General features: G+C 37.3%; 1 protein-coding gene across 6 annotated transcripts in view; it reads left to right on the forward strand.

Annotated features, from left to right (window-relative positions):
• LOC129762854 (uncharacterized) overlaps window positions 1-21,247 on the forward strand; it is a 565,660-nt gene that overhangs the window by 102,196 nt on the left and 442,217 nt on the right. For all 6 annotated transcript variants that reach the window (XR_008740727.1, XR_008740728.1, XM_055761417.1 and 3 more), the window contains one exon: window positions 3,900-4,642. Coding sequence is in view for 4 of the 6 variants with exons in the window: in XM_055761417.1 (XP_055617392.1) it covers window positions 4,271-4,642 (372 nt within the window). In the remaining 2 variants the exon portion in view is untranslated. The remainder of the gene's footprint in view (window positions 1-3,899; window positions 4,643-21,247) is intronic.

Genomic DNA, 21,247 nt, shown 5'->3' on the forward strand with positions numbered 1-21,247 from the left:
TAAAATCGATACTCCATATTGAAAAGTTACACATGAGTGAAAGTATTCCCAACTGCTGTGGAAAACTCCCATTTCCTCCAATCCAACGGAATACAAACTCTCATTCGAATCAAAAATACATTTTTTGAAGCTGCATTTTTATGACGATTTCATTTGGAATTGCTCAATGGTATTGCACTGTATATTCCCTTAAAAGTAACGGCATAAAGAAGAAACAGAGCTCCTTCAGACCTCCTTAATTACAGCCTCCATGATTTTACCAGTTCACTAGCGAAGTGTACATCTAGGAAAATGCAAATGATTTTCATCCCATCAAACATCACGATCGCGCATACCGCCCACCCATATATATATATATATATATATATATATATATATATATATATATATATATATATATATATATATATATATATATATATATATATATATATATATATATATATATATATATATATATATATATATATATATATATATATAGATTGATCGATATTGGTTCTGTTTTCCACTACCAATAAGTGTAAAAATGTATCTAACGTCTAAAAAACCGAAAAAACCAATTTCTCAAACTTGTGGCCGGTTTTGCAACTAGGCGACACACTTATATCTATTTCTTCTCAAAGGTGGTCATGTTCTTTCATAATTATACAGCGCACCCAAAATCTCTCCCACCAAAGCTCAAATCGATAAGTTTCCAATTTTTCCACACATCTTTACTTCCGTAGCTTAGCAGCTGGACTTCGACATAATCAAGAACCTGAATCAGTACTTTCGCCATCTTCGATTAGTTAGTTCGATTAGTTAAAAGAAGACAGCAAGTAATGGAGGATATTTGTCCTTTTCAACCTTCATATGTTATTCAGCATTCTTACTGTATTTTAATGCACTCTAGGACCCTTCAGATACACAGGTATTTTGGTTGCAATTGAAATACTTTCACCCTCTAAAATCAATAAGGTTAAATCTGAGACTATTTAAAATTGCTTCAGGAAGCCGAATTTTCCATTAATGATGATGTTGATATTCCGCTGGCATAATTAATGCGTCGTGAGCTTGCTGATGTCGACAGTACAATACCGTTCGATTGCTCAATGTCTTTTAATGATTAGTGCAAAAAGGACCAAAACGTGATTTGCTGTGATCTGATGCCAGATACCGATATACTGGAAAGTGTTGAAGAAGCTGAGAAAAACGCTGAAGAAGGTAGTTCTATTGCGATGGAGAATATTCAGAAAGGTTCCGATGATTGTGTCGAAATTACATCTTCGAACTGTTTTAACGTAACCTGAAGAATATGATTTAATTTATAACCCGTAGAATATGTCCGGAATATTAAAATCAACTGAAAATGTTCCTGTGAAACTATTCGAACATTTCTTTGTGATTGAACAGTTCCTGCGTGATCGTTACAATTTAGTTTGAATAACATACTTAATCAATATTTTCTTTGTTAACCTAGTTCCTCATGCAGGTCGGACTCGATTATATACAAACTTGAATATATATGATTCGATATATGAGAAATATGAAATATGAATAATTTCAAGAAAAAAAATTAACCTTTCAACATTAAAGTGAAATTTAAGTGGCTTTTATAAGTACAGTGGGATAAAAATCGCGATTTTTGAAGATTGATTGAATTTTCATCAGGAATTGTTTTTATCGATATTGCAGCGAAATTAAAAGAGATAGAAGTTGGGCGTCAAAGAACAAATTGTAGAGGGGTTAGAGAGCTTTATTTTATTTTATTTTACAAACATCAACAGGCTTAAGATGTTTGCCCTAATGACCGAGAATTAATTATTAAATAATAAAACTAATAATAAAACTATAGAACTAAATATTAAATCTATAACAATTATAACTACTTAAGAACAGCAGAATAGAGCGCTTTGAGGGACGAACGGGAAAGGTGATTATCAAAAGACGAACTACAAAGATTGAACACATGACACATACTGGTTACCGGTTCATTGTAGCCGTAATTTGTTCGAGATGGTCACCCACTTGGGTGAGCACGCAGATTCGTTTGAATGCCATTTAAATAGTCGGCGTGTAAAACTTTGTTCAGGCGTTTGTAGGTTTTGTTCACAAAAGAATACAGACTTCTCCAAAAATCATTGCGACACTTAGCAAATTTTCGAAGGTATGATCTTTTCAGTGACTTCAAGCGTTTGAGATTAGCATTTGTCCACGGAGGGTTGAGCGACTTCTTAGCCTTCTTCTTGGGAACAAACTGTTCAATCGCGTAAAGTAAAACATTGGACATTGATGACGTGGCGTTGTCTATATCCTGGTTCTCCAAAATATCATTCCAGTTGATACCAAGAAAAAAACGGTTCATTGACGAGTAATCAGCTTTTCGATAATTGTAATAAGTTGATTCAGCAGTGTTGGCGAAGACGAGCGGTGGCGAAATAGATATAGATATCAGAAGTGGGGGATGATGTCGACATAATTTCACCAGAGGAGCGGGTGCTTCAATGACTACCGTGTTGTGAGCGAGTTCTGAACTGATGAAACACAAATCAAGAATGTGGTTGTTGTTATTGAAGATTTTTTATAACTAACTTTAATTTAACTGATAGAAACAATCAAGTTTAGTATGAATTTTTGCGATAAAATTAATAATTACAAATTAAAAAAACATGGTTTGGTCGAAAAATGTTCACGCTTTGTCTGGTTTTAGAAATCACCATTTTTGAACTAAAAATTTCGATTTTTTTCATGTAGATGTTGCTTTTCTCATTGCTTGAGTTTCCTGTCATCATATTGATCCAATAATAATTTAGGCTTTCTTCAGAATATTGCCTTTTCTTGGCCATTTTGAAGGTGAACAGCACTCAGCACAGAGAATCTTTATTTCTGCTTCGTGCGATGGACAACAAAACGAAACAAACAAACTGCAGCGCGCCAAGCGGTTGCCATAGTAATCATGTGGACAAACCAACATCAGCGATTCGGACAAACCATGATCAGAAGTGAGGTCATCGAGATCCATTAATTACATGATTTAGATATATAAATCTGATACAAATGGTGTGCAAGCCTGATATTCACAATGTTCGTAAGTTTTATAATCCAGAAAAGGTCTGAATACGTACCAAATAATCATCTGGTGGTTAATTGAAAAATTAGCTCAAATGAGAGGCGTTTCGACACCAATAGAAGATGGATTCTATAGTCCTTTGAAATATGTTAATCAGTGAAAATATCCTATAAAACTACTGTAAATCATGAAAAAGATAATTTTATTTATATTTTTTGAAACATTTACATATCTGATTTGACAAAGGCGTGCTGAAGTAGAGCATTCAAAAAAGTGGACAAACTATGATCATATTTTCGACTGGACAAATAAACATCATTTACCTTACTAGGTCCTTTTGAAGCTTCCTTATTTATGGGAACGTATCCACCCTCAAACGAGACCCACATAGATGAATGATAGTGAAATGACTGTAACCAAACAGCAATAAGAAACACCTTGTTCTAATTTCGCCCAACAATTCGCCTGAGCCGAACACTATTCCACATTTCCATCAAATCCCATCCGATTGGGGCTATTCATTTCCCTTTCATCTGTTCCACTGAGTGGATAATACCGCAAAGTCACATTTTAATTGCCTCATTCATAAATCTTGTCCTGTCAGCAAACACTATATCCGACGCAGGTTCTGATTTCCCCCTTCACCTCTCCATTTGCCGAACTGTCATAAATCTCGCTCGTTATAAAGTTTCGGCCGGGAGTTTATGATCATCATTATCGTCATAAGTTTCGCCTAATTTCGGTCGGCGTTCTTCGGCGTTCCTCCATATTCGTCGGTTCTGATTTGTCAAAGTCTCCGTTTAATGTGTTTTTTTTTTCGTTCTCTCTTTTTTTTGTCTGTTTACAGATTGCAGCAGCACGAAGTGTTGTTTACAGTTCTCGGCTTTTGGATGATGTGAGAAAATCCCTCCGGAAGGAATCCAACAAAGCAATAAAGGCGGACCGGCGAAGACACGCGGGATTAAAGAAGAACCTGCCGCCCTAAGGTTGGAAAAGTTTAATGACAGGTCGCGCACGAGAGATCAACCGCCCCGAGTGTAGCGCCCCCCGAAAATGAGAGACCGGCGAGGCTTAGTTTTAATTAGGCGTTAATTTTCTGCACGAACCTAGGGCAGCGAAAGTTTTGCTTTTTTTTTGTTTCTTCTGACGGGAATAGAAAGCAAAACGAGTTTGCAAGCAATTGTGACGTTTTGAGTGTGATTGCATGCGCATCCAAGAATGGCGGTCAGCAACATCGTTTGCGAATGGCTGCGCGCGCTCGGGCTCGGACAGTACGCGGAGAGCTTCCTGGACAATGGATACGACGATTTGGAGATCTGCAAACAGGTTGGCGATCCGGATCTGGACGCGATCGGCGTTCAGAACCCGCAGCACCGGAGCAAACTGCTGAAGAGTGTGCGGCTGTTGCGCGAGAAGGGCGCCGCCAGTGTGTACTTTCAGTTGAATGATCCGAAGTCACTGCTCTCGGATAATAGCGATAGTTTGGAGCGGGACAACTCGCCGCTGATGCTGAACGAGCTTGAGGCGCTGTTGCAGGAACAACTGAAGGGAGACGGAGTCTGTCTGACGGCGCATCCCTATTCGACACCGGTGAGTAGTCCCATATTATTTTCCTTTGAAATTTTACGCTACTACAGTGTCCCTTCCCGCGAGGTTAAAGTTGCTTAAAGTCGGAAGAGTCAACCTGTCATACAACGCCTCCGATGACCTTCTTTTATAGACCTTTTTTATGCTTACTCTCAACTAGCTGACATATACACGAGCCCAAAAAAGAAGGAAAGGAAAATAAACTTTTATCTCTGTGTCACTTTTAAGCACGGCAATCCATAGGGAGAAAACTGGGGACAAAAAAATTTAGCTTTGGAGGCATTTCCCACATACGTAACCTTCTCGGGGAAAAACTTTTCCAATTTTATAGCGGTAAAATTCTCGTCCTGTGGCTCCCGCCCGGAGCCCCGAAAAAAAAAGGACAAACTTTTGGAAGTATTCTCATCTTGCAGCAGCGGCTCCTGCTAAGTTTAAAATCCTACCAGCCTGTGTGCAGCCCAAAACTACTACGTGCTCCACACCAAAGGGCTCCATCCACGAGTTGAGCCACGAGTGAAACTTTCACTGAGTTGCCTTAACATATACTGGCAGTGCCGCAAGGGGGAAAATTGCGGGGAGTGCAGCAGCGATATCAGAGCTTTTTTTTTTGAGTGATTCCCTAGACTTTTTAGAATTTCTACGAGAATTTTTTTGTTGCGCGTCGAATAAAATGACATTACATGTAAATACGCAATACGACTCAATATTTTTAATACAGTACAACTTTGCATACTTGAAATATTCAAAAAGAAATTAGACTACTTTTTGAAAAAGGCCAAAAAAATTCTTGATTTTATACAAAAAAATGATAACTGATCAACTATAATACCTACACAACTCTGGGCAAAACATATAAGAAAGGAAACTATTTGAATTTTCATAAAAAATACATTTTTTTTAAATTTCGCTGAAAAAAAAATTAAAAAAAATTAAATTCATTTTTTTCAAAAACGTATTTTTGTAAAATTCTCAAAAATATATATATGAATAACCTTTACAATTTCCAACAAGTCGTCCATACATCGGAAGATGGGAACCTTCTTCTTTTTTCAACAACAACTATTTCATGTTTTTTTCGAAAAAAATACAACAAATCCTAATTTTGTTTAAAGTCAAGTCAAGATAGCGATGTATAAATAATCGGGATTTGCATGTTCTGAAAACTTTTATTTTAGAAGCATGTCAAGAACATGTCAAACGCGAGACTTCACACACAAAAATGTGTGTTTGTTCAAGAATCTTCATACAAAAATGCCTTATATTCCAGAAACTATAAAAGATATGAAGTTGACGTCTTCGACATAAGTTTATGTTTCAATAAGATCTTCGTCGAATACACTATATCGCTATCTTGACTATAAACAAAATTAGGATTAGTTGCAATTTTCACAAAGAAAACATGAAAAAGTTGTTGTTGGAAAAACTTTTTTCCGGTAATAGTGCTCATCTTCCGATGTATGATCGACTTGTTGGGAATTGCGAGGGCTTTTCATACAATTTTTTTTGAGAATTTTAAAAGAATACGTTTTGAGAAAAATGAGTTTTAATTTTTAAAATATGTTTTCTCAGCAATTTTTATATATGTATTTTTATATAAACGATACCAAATAATTGATTCGTCGTTCGTTTTTTAAACAGGACGAATTTATTTACGTTGTTTAATGCCAGATGGCACTTCGTCCTCTTCATCGAATTTCACCCTACACATACGCAAGTAACCTCAATTCGACTAAAACTAGGAATATTGCCGGCGAGCTGGAAGCCTTTTTGGATGAGCACAATTAATTATTGAAATTATTCTAATCACACCCATGCTCGTAATGCAAAATAACAGTCACGCTATTGTCGTCAATCCTGATAAAAAACCGATTGAAGAGCACGTGCGTAGATCCAATGCGCCACAGTTACTTTAATTATTAGGAACATAATTACTCATTTTGAATTAATATTTTAATATTATGTGGTTGGAGGAGACGAAACAAACAAAAGAGTGCCCTCGATGGATTCTTATGTGTGTCATTTGATGAATTGGCGCAGTCAGGAAAACGTCATTCTAGGATGTCTAGAGCTGTGTCAAAAATCCATGGTCAACATATTCGCAAAGGTAGAGAGCGAACGACTGTGATTCCTATGAGACAATCAACAGAAGCGGTTCGAGGAATGATAGCGAGACGCTATCATGAGTAACACCTACACAGCCTTTGTTCAAACGACAGCACGTGTGTTCAAGCATGCAAACAATGCAGTCTTTAATGGGCTCTATTACAAAATTACACGTATTTCGTCCAACATGTTGCTGAATGTATACAAGATTTATAGAAGAATCGTTAAGTTCGGACTGTTTTCTAAGTATTTAAACAACATCGAGTAATGATTTTCACGTATCTGCAATACATGTATGTACATGTATTGCAATACATTAGTTATTTTTTATTCAACAGTCAAAATCTTCACTAGAAGTAATTTATATGGCAGAACATCGTTTGCCGGGTCAGCTAGTTTTTATATAAAATTGAGAAAACACTTAAGGTCCTTTTTGAAAAGTAGTCTAATTCTTCTTTAATGATTTCAAGTATGCAAAGTTACTTAAATGACCCATGTCTTTACAACCACAACGGTTCACTGCTATCTGAGACGGTGCTGCCAACTCCTAAGACGAGGTTTGCATGAAATTCGTCAATGACTTCAATTACGAACATCAGTTTTGTTTATTTTCAAACAAAGCTGAAATTTGACTAATTTCGATTTTTACTTCTCGTGTCGAAAAATTGTTTAATAGGCTTAAAATATGAACAAGCTTGTTGAAATTTATGTTTATACAATTCATTATAGGTTATGAATTGTATATAAATATAGTTTTGACGTAAGACTACGTCTTTTAGTAAGGATGCCAAATCAGACAACAGGTTATGTTCTCATGAAATAAGTTTAACGTCAATAACTATTTTTGAAACGAGCGGAGTTTGATGATATGCATACCGAACGAATCGGAAAATCTCTAGAATTTGTTTGATATGTAATAAAAAAGGCATAAAAAGCTCACCTTGAAAATTGTTATTAGCTTTTGTTAATGGCATCTCATCATACATTGTTGTTTCCCTGGATTTTTGTTACTTTTCGAAATCTTGCCTTAAGGGCTCTCTTATAGGCTAAGCCCCTAGACTTCAGCAAATACCAACAAGGGCAGCCACTAACCCTTCAGAACCCGACGGCTCCAAAATGATTCGTCCGAGTAAAGTAAGTGGTCTGCTTTTCGGATTGGGATTTGTTTTCGAACTTCTTCCCTGTTAGGAGTTGTGGCGTTGCAGATGTTGGAATCGGCTGGTTGGTTTCGGCTGGTTGGATTTGGCTGGCTGGACTCGGCTGACTTGATCCTGATGGTTGACATGATTTTGAGAAACAAATACGCCCTGGTTTGTTTCCGAAATTGAACTGTTTATATCCGTGCTGTCATTAACCTTTTGGTTTGTCTAACTAAATTGAACTGGAGATTTGAATTGAAATACTGAGTAAGAATCCGCATTATATATACACGAATTCTTACTCTAGCTTGAAATTAAAAGGGAGAGAGAATATCTCCCTTTCCTACTCAGTCAACCGAAACCACATCGGTTATTTGCCTGCCTATTTGTTACATAAAATTTATACCATGGTTTCCATCCTTCGCTATCGCAATTTGGTGAAGATTTTACGACCTAACTATTTAATATTTGCCAGCAAAGGCATCCCAATCTATATTTTCCTGTTCTTATCCTCCACTACGCCAACCGCGTGGGATCCTAAATAAACTTTTTGTTTCTTTGCCCTATTCCTTCTCCGCCTTTCGAGCTCATTCCATGCGCGATAACGGGCGAGACCTAAACACAATTTTTATCACCTCTCAAATGGCCCATACAGCGCTCTCGCCTTGGGCTTATCAAAACATGCTTCCCACGAAAAGATTAAAGTGGGAAACACCTAGCTAATTGCCGGTGCATATATATTTACTTGTATTCCTATTAGTACTATCTCTGACGTGCTTATCTTGGGAGCTATATAAAATAATTGAAGAAAAGGAAACGTAACATGTGGTTTCCTCCTGCTGGTATTATGCTACAAATTTGATTTTAAAAAAAAATTATTTTAACCTTGCTATCTGAGCTGGGTCCGTAACAATGATAGTTAATATGATAATTATCAAGTTGGCTTTTTAAAGCTTTGCTGACTGTCAAATCTTTTGCGTCACTTTGCGTTCAGGTACTCATTTATCGGCCCTTGTCACGGTTACCAAATACTTGTTCTAAAAAGTCATTTTTTAAGTCTCTATAATACCTGTTCGCACCCCCCGCGAATATCGCAGCAATTACTTTGTCGTCAAACTCAATAGTAACGTGGTCTAGCACCGATAGTTCATTTCTTTTCTAAATAAACAGAAGAAACATAACTCGGCGTTTTTATGCCATCCTATATAAGCACTAGTAATGCCTACTAAAAGCAGTAACTGTAGCATTCTTAGAGCCCTATATGAGAATTAGAAGCATAGCAAGCATTTGTTCAATGTTGTGCGAGTATAGTGTTGATTTAGGGTTTTTGCTTAGTGCTTGGGTATAGACGGTTATTAGTATGGGAGGGAACCATAGTTGAGAATAACCTCGATTACTCATTCAATCCCATCTGGAAAGGAATTCGTTTCACAACGGCTGTATGAGCCTGCTGAGTACTGCGTGCCACAAAATATCGGTGAAACAACTGAATATAAAAATACGGAGCCCTCCAAAAATGCGATCGTTTCACACAAAGCAGGGCAACAACAGAACTCGAGGATTTGTCGTAGCGAAGATACGCTGTTAAGAATCTAGCAGGAGCGCTCGGGCACGATAATACAGGAATAGTGATGAGTTTTTGCCTTTCACTGTGATGAGGATAACATGAAACGACTGAACATAAAACGTTTGGTAGATTGTTTGTTTTTGTTTCATTATAAAGAATTTAAACTAAAAAGTTCATTCACATCTAGCCTTGAAAAAAGCCAATCAATCGAAGAAGAGTCTTTGGATTGAATTTACGATCGTTCGTTTGGAAAGCGGAGGCGCAAACATTTAGGCTACAGAGACCCCTTAAAAACAATTCAACATCTTTTCTTTGATAACAGACGCTAGAATAATAAAAAAAATCGTTTCTTTTCGCTTCTTTGATCTCTTCGTGACCTCGCCAAACACAGACACCGTTTTTGGTGAGATCATAAAGAGTTGTTTGAACTCAATGTTAGTTGTTTTCTGAAGACTACATGCCAAACAACAGAATACTTTACGAAACATTATATTTTCCAAAACGACCACCCATCTAGAAAGACTCAAGTTATACGTTTGGGAATGTTTTATTATATACTCGTTTAAATTCTCTAACTAAAGTTTCATTTTCTTTTATCTAAGTTTTATCGAATTAGCCTTATTTCTCACCGTGGAATACATCTTTCATTAAGCATGCCTTTTTAACATATCACATTTTTATAAAATGATTTGAACGTTAATAACAATTTATGCTGCTTTTGCGAAAGGTTTTTAACGTAAACTGCGGAAGGATTTGGATTTGCATACCATTTGAATCGTAAATCCTCTCAAGAACGAGCAACTAATGTAGCAGGCCAGGTACAATCTCATTTAGAGGGTAAAGGACTTTCGAGTCTGGATACTCTTTAAACATCGTTTGCAACTTATCGCATCGGGTGAGAATGTAAAGGATGTCATTTGCGATGTCTATTACACAATCTTGCTCGAGATAGCGAGCAGTCAACAGTTTTTACTAATTCCAATGTCACATACATCGGGTTTGTTTGATACAAAGTGCAAAGCAATATCACTTCGGAGGTGTTGTGAACGAAAGATATCGCAACTCGCGGTACGATTTTGTTCGAATTTCAAATCCAAGGGTGCAACTCGGACACTTTTCATATCGTTCAATGAAGAATGCTTGGGTATATCACACACACATACATTGTTATTTTTATGCGTTCGCAAAACCTGTTGAAGTGGTTACCAGAGTGTTGTGTATTAGAAATGTGGAATAATGGTAGTGGTGGAAGTATATAATCTCCTGTGTTGCAGCCGTGAAAATTAATAGCGTGACACCAGTCACGAAAGTTGGTTTTGATCTTCTGATTAGCTTTTTTCAAGGCTATATAGGAATGAACTTTAAGGTTCACATTCCCGATTCAAGGTTCAGATTTTAATTACAGGTTCTAGATTTAGATTCTTGGATTCCAAGAATCTTACATTTTGGAATAATATTCAGAACACATTCAGATTCAGAATCAAAACATAGAATCAGATCCCAGATTCTATATTCAAATCCAGATCCCTAAATTAGATTAAAAGTTCAGAACTCATATTAAATATCATCAAACTCAGATTGGTGGTTCCAATGCTAGATTCAGCAAAATGTTTTAAGTAGCAGAAGCGATCGCACTGTTGACGTAGCATACCTCTATTATAAAAATGGGTGGGTTATATGGTCGGCGTTCTGCCAAAACGAACCGAGTGCCATTTTTTCAAAATTGAGTTACTTACACCACTGGATGCAGAAAATAATAATCTATCAACTGTGAAATGACCATGTCATTCGGATAATTGACAACAGCTCCAAAACAAAAATTCTGTGTAGCAAACTGTGAAAAAATCTCCTGAAATCAGATGTCGCCGGGATCTGATAAGTAAGACAGCCAAATGACTACCATGAAGTATGAAAGCGTGTCATACAAATGAAGCACAAATTTCTGCATTACTCGAGAATTAAACAAGCGACTGAAACAAAATTAGGCATATGGAGGTTTAAGGGTGCAATAAATGTTTTACGGTAGTGAGACACTCCACCCCTCTCTCTAATAGGGGGCTGCCATACAAATGAAACACAAATTTCTGCATTACTCGATAATTAATCAAGCAAATAAAACCAAATTTGGCATGTAACGTAACGGACAAACATTTTATTTGCAAGTGGTTGAAACGGAGAAACATGTTATTTGCAAGTGGTTGAATTTGCAAGTGGTTGGATTGTGTCTGAAAATAATCTGATATTATTAAAAAAGGGTTCAAAGGGTAGATAAGAAGATCAATCAATGAATAATTCTGCGATTGGACCCATAAACAGCGCTTAGTAAGAAAACGTGGATGTGATAACGAAAAATAAATTTTGGGCGGGACGAAGTTAGCCGGGTGATATTTTATTTAGCTAGTGATATTTTATCTGCTCTGGCAGCAAAGAAAACGAAGTTTTTCGTGTTTAGCAGCAACGAAATTTGGTTTTTTCCATTTTCATTTTTCATTAATTGAATTCGACATGTTTGCTGTGTAAGTAAAGAATGTGAACAAACGCCGTGTGATGTGAGGCATCTTGATTTTGATGGCTATGTGGGAGGATATGGTCCCCCGATTTGCATGTATTTGCAATATTTGTTTTTCATTGCAAAAATCGGCTGGTATCGATAATGTCAACGCAAAAGTGATACAAGATTGCTTTCATGTCATTGGACACGATCTACTGGACCTAATTAATGAATCTTTACTAACTGGGCACGTGCCAACGGTTTGGAAGGGATCCCTTGTGATTCCGATCCCCAAAGTTAATGGGACGGATAAAGCCGAAGAGTACCGCCCTATTAACATGTTGCACACATTAGAAAAAATACTAGAACTTGTTGTGAAAGTCCAGCTGATGCATTATGTAGATAACAACAATTTGCTAATACCGGAACAGTCGGGATATCGAGAGAGACACTCTTGTGAAACCGCTCTGAATCTGGTGTTAGCAAAATGGAAAGAGAATATCGAAGCGAAAGAGACTATATTTGCGGTATTTCTGGATCTTAAACGCGCTTTTGAAACAATTTCTAGGCCCTTATTGTTACAAACATTGGAGCGCAATGGAATTGTAGGAATGTCGTACAAATGGTTCGAAAGCTATTTGTGCGACAGAACTCAAAAGACTCGTTTTAATGATTCTATTTCCGATCCCATCGGCAACTCACTCGGGGTGCCGCAGGGAAGTGTCTTAGGGCCCATTTTGTTTATTTTATATATAAATGATCTGCGACGGGTTTTACGATATTGTGATATTAATTTGTTCGCGGATGATACTGTCCTGTTCATCGCAGCTAAGGATATAAAAGAAACCGAGGATCACATAAACGAAGATTTGCATTCTCTGGCTCAGTGGCTTAAATTTAAACAATTGAAATTAAATGTTGGCAAAACAAAATACATGCTGATTTATTCAGTGAACTCCAGTATTGACGTAAATTTTGAAATAGATGGTGAGACATTAGAACGCGTGAATGAAATCAAATACCTAGGAGTTATCATTGATGACAATTTAACCTTCAAGTCTCACATTAATAATGTCATCAAGAAGATTGCCAAGAAATACGGCGTTTTGTGTCGTTTGAAAAAAGAACTGACGGTGAACAGTAAAATTAAATTGTATGAATCATTGATCTCACCGCACATAGACTTTTGCTCGTCGATCCTATTCCTTGCAAACAATACACAATTAACGAGATTGCAGCGTTTACAAAATAAGATTATGCGTTTGATTTTAAGATGTAGTAGATACACTTCCTCTAATTTGATGTTGGACGCGCTACAGTGGCTATCTGTGAAGCATAGAATTTATTACTTGACAATGGTGTTCGTCTTCAAAATTTTAAACGGTATGCTGCCTCGATACTTGTGTGATCGAATTGAAAGAGGAAGTGATGTTCATAGATACAATACTAGAAACGCGGATGATGCAAGAACACCTAACTTTATATTCAGTAGGTCGCAGAACTCGTTGTTATACAAAGGAATACATTTTTTCAATTCGATGCCCAGAGAAATAAAACGTGCGGCAACAATGGCAGAGTTTAAGAGAATGTGTATTTCCCACGTAAAATCTGTTTTGTAAACAGGTTCTCGTAATTTTTTGTCAAATGATTTATTTATGTTTAATATCAATTGAAATTAGAAAAATATTTACAGGTATCTCAAACTGCCATGTTCGTACTGATGATGATGATGTTTTTTTTGTTGTTAAATTTGTATTGTTAAATTTGTTAAAATTGTAGATTATTATTGAAAAAAAAAAAATTAGCGTTGTCTACGAAAGTTTGAGCCTCGCGCGCGTTTGGTGGGTCTGGACAAATGTTAATAATGAACACTGGCAGAAAACTGACACATAATGAAATTTTTATATAGGGTCTGGAGTGGAAACTGGAATTGGGATAGCTCATTCGGAATTGTCGTAAACTATCTTTCATCAGATGGTTATATCGATTATTTCTGATTGTAGCAGATCTCTTTCATGTTCTAAGTAGAAACTTTTAGATATTGGGTTCAATTCCCAATCAGTCAAGGATCTTCCCGGGTTGGAAATTTTCTTGACATGCCTCAGAAAAAACATTGGGCCTGAAGTTGAGACTATGACTATGGCAATGTCAATATGGATAGGAACATTGTTTGTTTTTTCGCAGTTTGTGCCTATTTTTACTGTTCTATTAATAGATATTTATGCCTGCAACAGATCCAGTTCACTTCGTTTTTTTTTTATAATACTGGTCTCTTGATATTTTTAAACTTAATTATTATCTATAAGATAAATCGTCCTGCTCAAACCTTTGTAGGGGTATGAGGTGGGCCATCATCATCATCATCATCATCATGCCAATTTCCCCAGGCACTTTGGTTTTGATGGCTATGTTGGGGAAACCGTAAATCAGGCCAATCCAAACGAGGCAGTGAGGACGTTTAGACATTTTACAGTTATTCAATTGCTTATTTTTTACGAAAACAGGATGCATAGAAAAATTTCCTATCAATTAATGCAAACATCTTTCCGAACTATTAAGAAATGCTCGAGTTATAATCATTCGAAATCTTTAATTTTTTCCTGCATGTTCTGTGTTTAGGCTTTCATTTTACCCCCAATATATTCCGGTAAGACGTAGTCCCACGTCGAAAAGCAAAACAAGAACGTTCGCAAAGCATACTTAGTGCAAATGCGACATATGGCCAGGAATCGACCATCTACAGGGGGTTCTGTATAACTACGAAAGCCATCGGCCCTTTCCAGCTTTCTATCAAAGATAGAATTAATTCAGGAATTTCTATGTATTCTGCAAAAAAAAAACCGAAATGATAGACAAGCGAATTGAAAAAAATCGTATTCCATCGTATTCAACAATACGTTCGTTTCTGATTCTTTAAACATTTTGTCTGAATATTGCATCTTGCAACCACTAATTTGAGTCTAATAATATTTAATATGAGTTTCGAACCTTAAATATTTATTTTAGGATTTAGGAATCTTGAATCAAAATTTAGAAGCTGGGCTTCTATGTTTTGAATTCTGAATGAATATCTTGAATATTATTCTAAAATGTGAGATGCAATCGTGAATCTTTGAACCATAATCTTGATCTAAAATCTAAATCTAGAATCTGTAATCCAAATCAGAATTCTGGTTTGAGAATCCTAATACTATATAAGTCTGAATTTAAGTTTTTTAATGTAGATTCTGAATCCAAGAGCTGAAATCATATTCCCTAAATATTGAATTCTGGAATCGATGATTCTAATACTTTAATTAAGAAAGTTTTAAAATTACCGATTCCAGATACTGGAATTTTGAAAATAGGCATTCGGTGCCTGAAGCCTAGAATACAGTAACCAAATCCGGGTTCTGAATCTTAATGTGGGGTTTCAATATGAGAGGTGAAATTTAAGATCAGGAATCTGAATGTGGAATTTGTTATCTACAATTCAGCATGTAGAACAAAATGTTGTCATGTGGAATCTAAGATCAAACAAACGGAATCCGAATCTGAAACATTAAATTTAGAATCTGTTCTACGAATCTATCACGACGAGGCTCTAATTTGATCTAATTTTACTCCGAACGATATGCCACTGCAAGATAACTCAGATATTTCTCGTTACAATTCAAATCTTGTGGAAGTCTGATTTTTTTTTTCAAAAAGATAATTTCCATTAAAGAAGAGTTCAAAATAGGGGCTAACACGATCGTTTGCTGTGCTGCGTTTTCGGCTACGAAGGCTCCCGCCTCTGCAAGGTTGGAGTTTCAGATGTTGTCGATACAGAAACCATTGAGAGGATATGGTAATACTCAGATTTGATGACCTAGAGTTTTCTAGATATCCGAAAAACACACGATACGATCCTCGATTCGTTGTGAAGTTCACATCGAATGATCAAATGGATCAACATCGATTGATGTATTGTCTCCAGGAACGATGTTTGGAAATGTGATGGAGATGATTAAACAAGTTCGTAGACTTCAGAGATTCAGTATATAACCCTGTTTATATAGATTAATTGTGATGTAATTATTCAAATAGTTCTAAAGTTTATATCAAAATCTTATTCGAACCAACAACGAGTGATATCTTTAGCAACGGATTCGTCCAAATAAGCTTATAGAATTCAGGAGCATTATGTACATTACGAAAACGGAAGCAATTTACATTGACAAGTAACAAGACAACTTGACCTTGTTCTGTTCACTTCTGATTCGCATTTCCGTGAAATAAATACGAACAAATCTGGCATCTCTGGAGAGCAATGATACTACGTGTTCTGTCTGATGCCGCTGTTGCTGCGGTGAGTAAAGTTTATAAAATGAAGATGCCTTTGATATAAACTTGCAACTTTTCCTACTGCTGCTGCTACTACTGATGCAGCGAGAACCCGAGTATCATTATCATCATTCTCATGATGTACAAGAACTCCGATGGGCTCCAGCGGGCACACAAAAAAAGCTAAGGATTCAATATATCCACATAAAAGTCGAAATAAAAGTAAATTTATGAAAATAATATACCTTCACCCTTCGCTCTGGCCAGCGCTTTTTGTAGGAGCATTTTCTGCAGGGAAGGAAGCAAGCAAGCAAAAAAAAAACGCAAAGAGTTTGCTGGTATTCCGGAATCGCTCGTGTACCATTGCCCCCTGTGTCGGTTTATGACCAGCGGCAGCCAGAGGCAGTATCAACATCATCATCGGAGCCTCCGCAGCAATGTTGAGAAGCGGTGGATTTGGCGGGGTAGATACAGAGAAAGAGAGAGTGAGATGGAGCAGAAATTTATAGTGGGAAAGCAAACATCAGACGAAGCGCCAGAACACGAAGACGAGAAGGGGTTACTTTAAGACGCTGGAAGCGCCGGACGGAAAACATTTTCCGTACGAAAAAGCTATAACAGTCGAAAATGGATCCATAAAATTCCGCCTTAGAATATTTGAAGCCACGATGGTTTGGATGGTAGTATGATCTTTTCTTCCACATCCGAACTGGTCGTAATTGTCAGTTTAACGAATAAAGAGAGCGATGATGAAATTGGCGGTGGAATTGTTTTGGGGGAAATACACGGCCGAATTTAATTTAATCCGTCAGGGTCAGACTTGTTGGGAGTGTGTCATCAGTACTTTATGTTTAGTTTTATTTCAATCATAGTTTCCAAATAAGATCCCGAAAGTATATGCAGTCAGAAGAAACGCGCCCATCGAATCCAAACTCTAATCCGTAATATCAGAGCTGTTCTCACGAGCAGCGGAACAGTAACCCCGTTGGCCGTTCACCTGTTCATGCAACAACACAACGTGTGATGGTGCAATGCTGTGGCAAAATCAGTTCCCGGAGCATACCCCCGTCGAATGCCGTCGTTTTGCTGACATTTACAGTTCAACTTCCAGCAATAAAACGTAATTTATGGCTCTGTCCCACAGATATTCTCTGGACCCCGCGTGTGTGTGTGTCCACTTTCCTTTCGACGCCACGTCCGAGGATAATGAAAATCGAAGACCACAGCTTTGCGATCCCTGGGATGGCGAACACAATCCTGTGTATTCAGTATGACCATAAATCAAGATATAATTTATTTTTGTGGGTTTCCTGGAGTGAACTATATTCGATTAGGCTCCATTGGGGTGTTTGTTTCCTTAGTGGAAGTAATTCATTTCTTTTCGCCCACCAATGACACGAAGCCTTAATGCACTGAATTTGCTGATTGTCGTCCAATATATGTACACTGGTTAAACTTGTTTGGTTATTTGAGAGCTCCCCACAGATCACCGTTAACATTCATAAATTACAATCTTAAAAACAGTGGGGTGCTGCGTGAAAATAAGCCGGAGCTATGCGCTCATTGCAACCCAGGTGCGCAATTTTGGAAAATTGTTGCAAGCAAAAGGGGTAGATGTATCCAGCTGTGACTCGGGTTTCATTTCATTGCTAGCTTCATCTGATGCTGTCTGCTGTCTGGTCTGTTCGATGGTGAGTTTTCGTTGTAATAATTGACAAATTTCCTGGCACGAGTTGGCAGCAATATCTCAGATTGCAGTGAATCGTTATGGATGAAGAGACGTTGGTCATTTCAGCAACTTTGCATACATGAAATATTAAAAAAATCCCAATTTTTTACTGAAAATTTCAAATCAAAAACTATAACCCCTACACAATCTACAATTGAAAATTTTTTTTATAATGTGCACTGAAAAAAAAAGATAAAAAAAAGTTTTCGTAAAAAATATATGAATAGTCTATACAATCGGTTTGGTGGTGGTGGTGTGTCTGCCATACAAATGAAACACAAATTTCTGCATTACGCGAGAATTAATCAAGCAAATGAAACCAAATTTGGCATGTGAAGGTTTTAGGGTGCAATAAATGTTTCTATGACGGTTAAACTCTCCACCATCCCCCCCCCCCCTCCCTAAGGGGCTTCCGTACAAATAAAACACAAATTTCTGAATTACTCGATAATCAATCAAGGAGCTGGAGGTTTTAGGATGCAATAAATATTTCTATGGTGGTTAGACACTTCTCCCGCTCTCTAAGGGTGGGCTATCATACAAATGAAACACAAATTTCTGCATAACTAGAAAACTAATCAAACAAATGGAGCCAAATTCGGCACTTGAAGGTTTTACGGGGCACGAAACGTTTCCATGGTGAATACACTCCTCCACCCTCTCTAAGGGAGGCTGCCATATAAATGAAACACAAACTTCTGCATAACTCGAGAACTTATCAATCAGAATTTGGGATGTGAGGGTTTTTGGGTATGAGAAATGTTTCTATAATGGTATGACACCCCTCCCTCCTCTGGAATGGAGAGGGGGTCCCATAAAAATATTACACATATTTTAACCACAAATATTCCAACCAAACATGACAATTGAAAATTTTCGGAAAACTCTGAAGGAAAATGGGAAAATTCGGAAAATTAAATTCCCATATTTCATAGTGACAAGTGCTGTTAGTCCATTTGATGTTTGCGCTAGCGTAATTGATCTTTGTTCGAAACTGGAAATGGATTTTAATGTGATGAAACGCATTCCTATATCTTCTTCTATCTATACCAAAAAAAAAAAAGGATCGCCGGATGTGTTAATAAGAGCAGAACTCGAGGAAGGAATTGTCCGATTTAGGGCTGTCTTTATTCTATCATATTTTCTGTATAAACTATTTATTCCATGTAACGGAGAAACATGTTATTTGCAAGTGGTTGAAAAATCTTGAACGAGAATTGTGTCTGGAAATAATCTGACATTATAATGATGAGTTTTGTTAGAAATACTAGGAATTTTATAGTAAAAGGTAAATTGAACGGGGTCGAATAGAAGATCAATCAATGAACAGTTCTGCGATTGGACCCATGAACTTGCTCATAGTAAGAAAACGTGAATGTTTGAAGGTATTGATAACAAAACACAAATTTTTGGCGGGACGAAGTTTGCCGGGTCAGCTAGTTGATAAGAAAATTTGTTTCATGTTCACTTTCTTCACCTGTATGTAGTATTTTAATCTGGATCCCTGAAAACTGGAATTTTGGAATTTATAAATCTGACACTTCTATGCCTGAGATTAGATTCTCTACAATATGGATGCCTAATCTGGAATCTGGAATTCCAATTTTTATTGGAGTTTGTGTCCGAATCTGAATTCCAGATTCAGGAATCAATGCTCTTCTTGAATTATGATTTTTGAAGACTTAATCTGGGCTTTATAACCTCTTATTTTTAAGTCTATAATGAAGAATCCAAATCTGGGCTCTGGATCGAGCTGGTAGGATTCGAATTTGTGAAATTGAAGATCTTGGATCAGAATCTGGCATTTCTAAACAGAAATTTAGTATGCAGTATACTTTAAAAATAAGAAATCCCATTACGGAATCTGAATTCGAAAAATTGATTATAAAATGTGGTGTTCTGGCTCACCATCTTGATTTGCATCTAACATTTCAAACTGGAATTCGGAATTTATAAATTTGTAAATTTTTAATCATGAATCATTATAAAATTCATTTAGTAGAAAATTAATTATGATAATAAAACAATTATGATAATAAACAGAAAAAGTACAGATGAAAAAGATATTTACCCCTTTCGATACAGATGAAAATGTGGCAACAATGAAATCTTGCGATTCATACATGAAAAATGTGCAAATCCGTATTTGTAGTGAAACAAAACGTTGTCATGTCACGCTGGAATGGGTCAGAAGCATAATCACTCCCGAATACGCACCAACGCCACGTGATGTGACCCTTTCGAGTAACAACAAAAAAAAAACTAGTATAAATAAGTACCCAACCCTTTGTTTGTTCTGTATTTTTGAGCCACAATTAATTTTGTATCCCCTATTCCCCCGCACACGTACTGCGAAACTGGAATCTTCCGCCCGCCGAAAATGGAACACACGGCAGAAGGAAAATGTAATTATAGTAACATTCCTGAACGGGAGCCAACCGACCGGATGGAATCTCATTTTCTCAACTGTCACTGTGCGCACACCGACAAAATCGCGGTCTCTAGGTGCTCCCGTCCACAACAACGGACGGATATCACTCTTCTCTTAGATCCATCCATCCCCCGCCCACAAACAACCAGAACCCGGTGAAATCGTTTGTCATTTTACTACACCATTTTTGGGGACGGATGAGACGGATGTAATGTGATATGGGATCAAATGGGTACCGAGATATCTTTGCCACCGGCAAAGCAAGGGTTACCTTGAGAAGATGAACCCACTCCTCCCCCACCGCTTGGTTCTGTCGCTCCAGCGAAAGATGCCGACAGGAGTACCCTGGAATGTGATAAATAGCAATCCCGAGAGCCGAGGGGGGGTTCACAAAGTGAGCTGGGATGGCCTTCCCTTCTAGCAAATCCTGGCCAGGAATCAGTGTGAAAAATTGTCACTGACTGACGAGTGAAATTTTTGATTAAAACTGTTATCATTTGGTGTGGCAGTAATGCGCATTTGGCGAATGTGTGGGGCTGAGTACATCTTCCCGTAGCCCCTACCATCAATCAATTTCTCCCGCTGACTGAACAATTTTGAAGTTTTGATCTTCAGATCAAAAGGCCATCCAGAGGCCATTTCCTATAAGCTCACGTTAAGAGACCGAAATTGATGGCGATAAAGAAAATGTTTCTAGAGCCAGGTATCCATCGAAAACGGGATTGAGTGAGAGAGAGAGAGAGAGGCCAAACATTGAACCTCAATCTAATGACACTCCAGGGGCAAATCAAAACTCCAGCTGCCACAGGTTCATCGGAACAACAACCAGCGGGAATTGCTTGC

This window comes from Toxorhynchites rutilus, chromosome 1, assembly GCF_029784135.1.
Source record: "Toxorhynchites rutilus septentrionalis strain SRP chromosome 1, ASM2978413v1, whole genome shotgun sequence".
Classification (NCBI taxonomy): domain Eukaryota; kingdom Metazoa; phylum Arthropoda; class Insecta; order Diptera; family Culicidae; genus Toxorhynchites; species Toxorhynchites rutilus.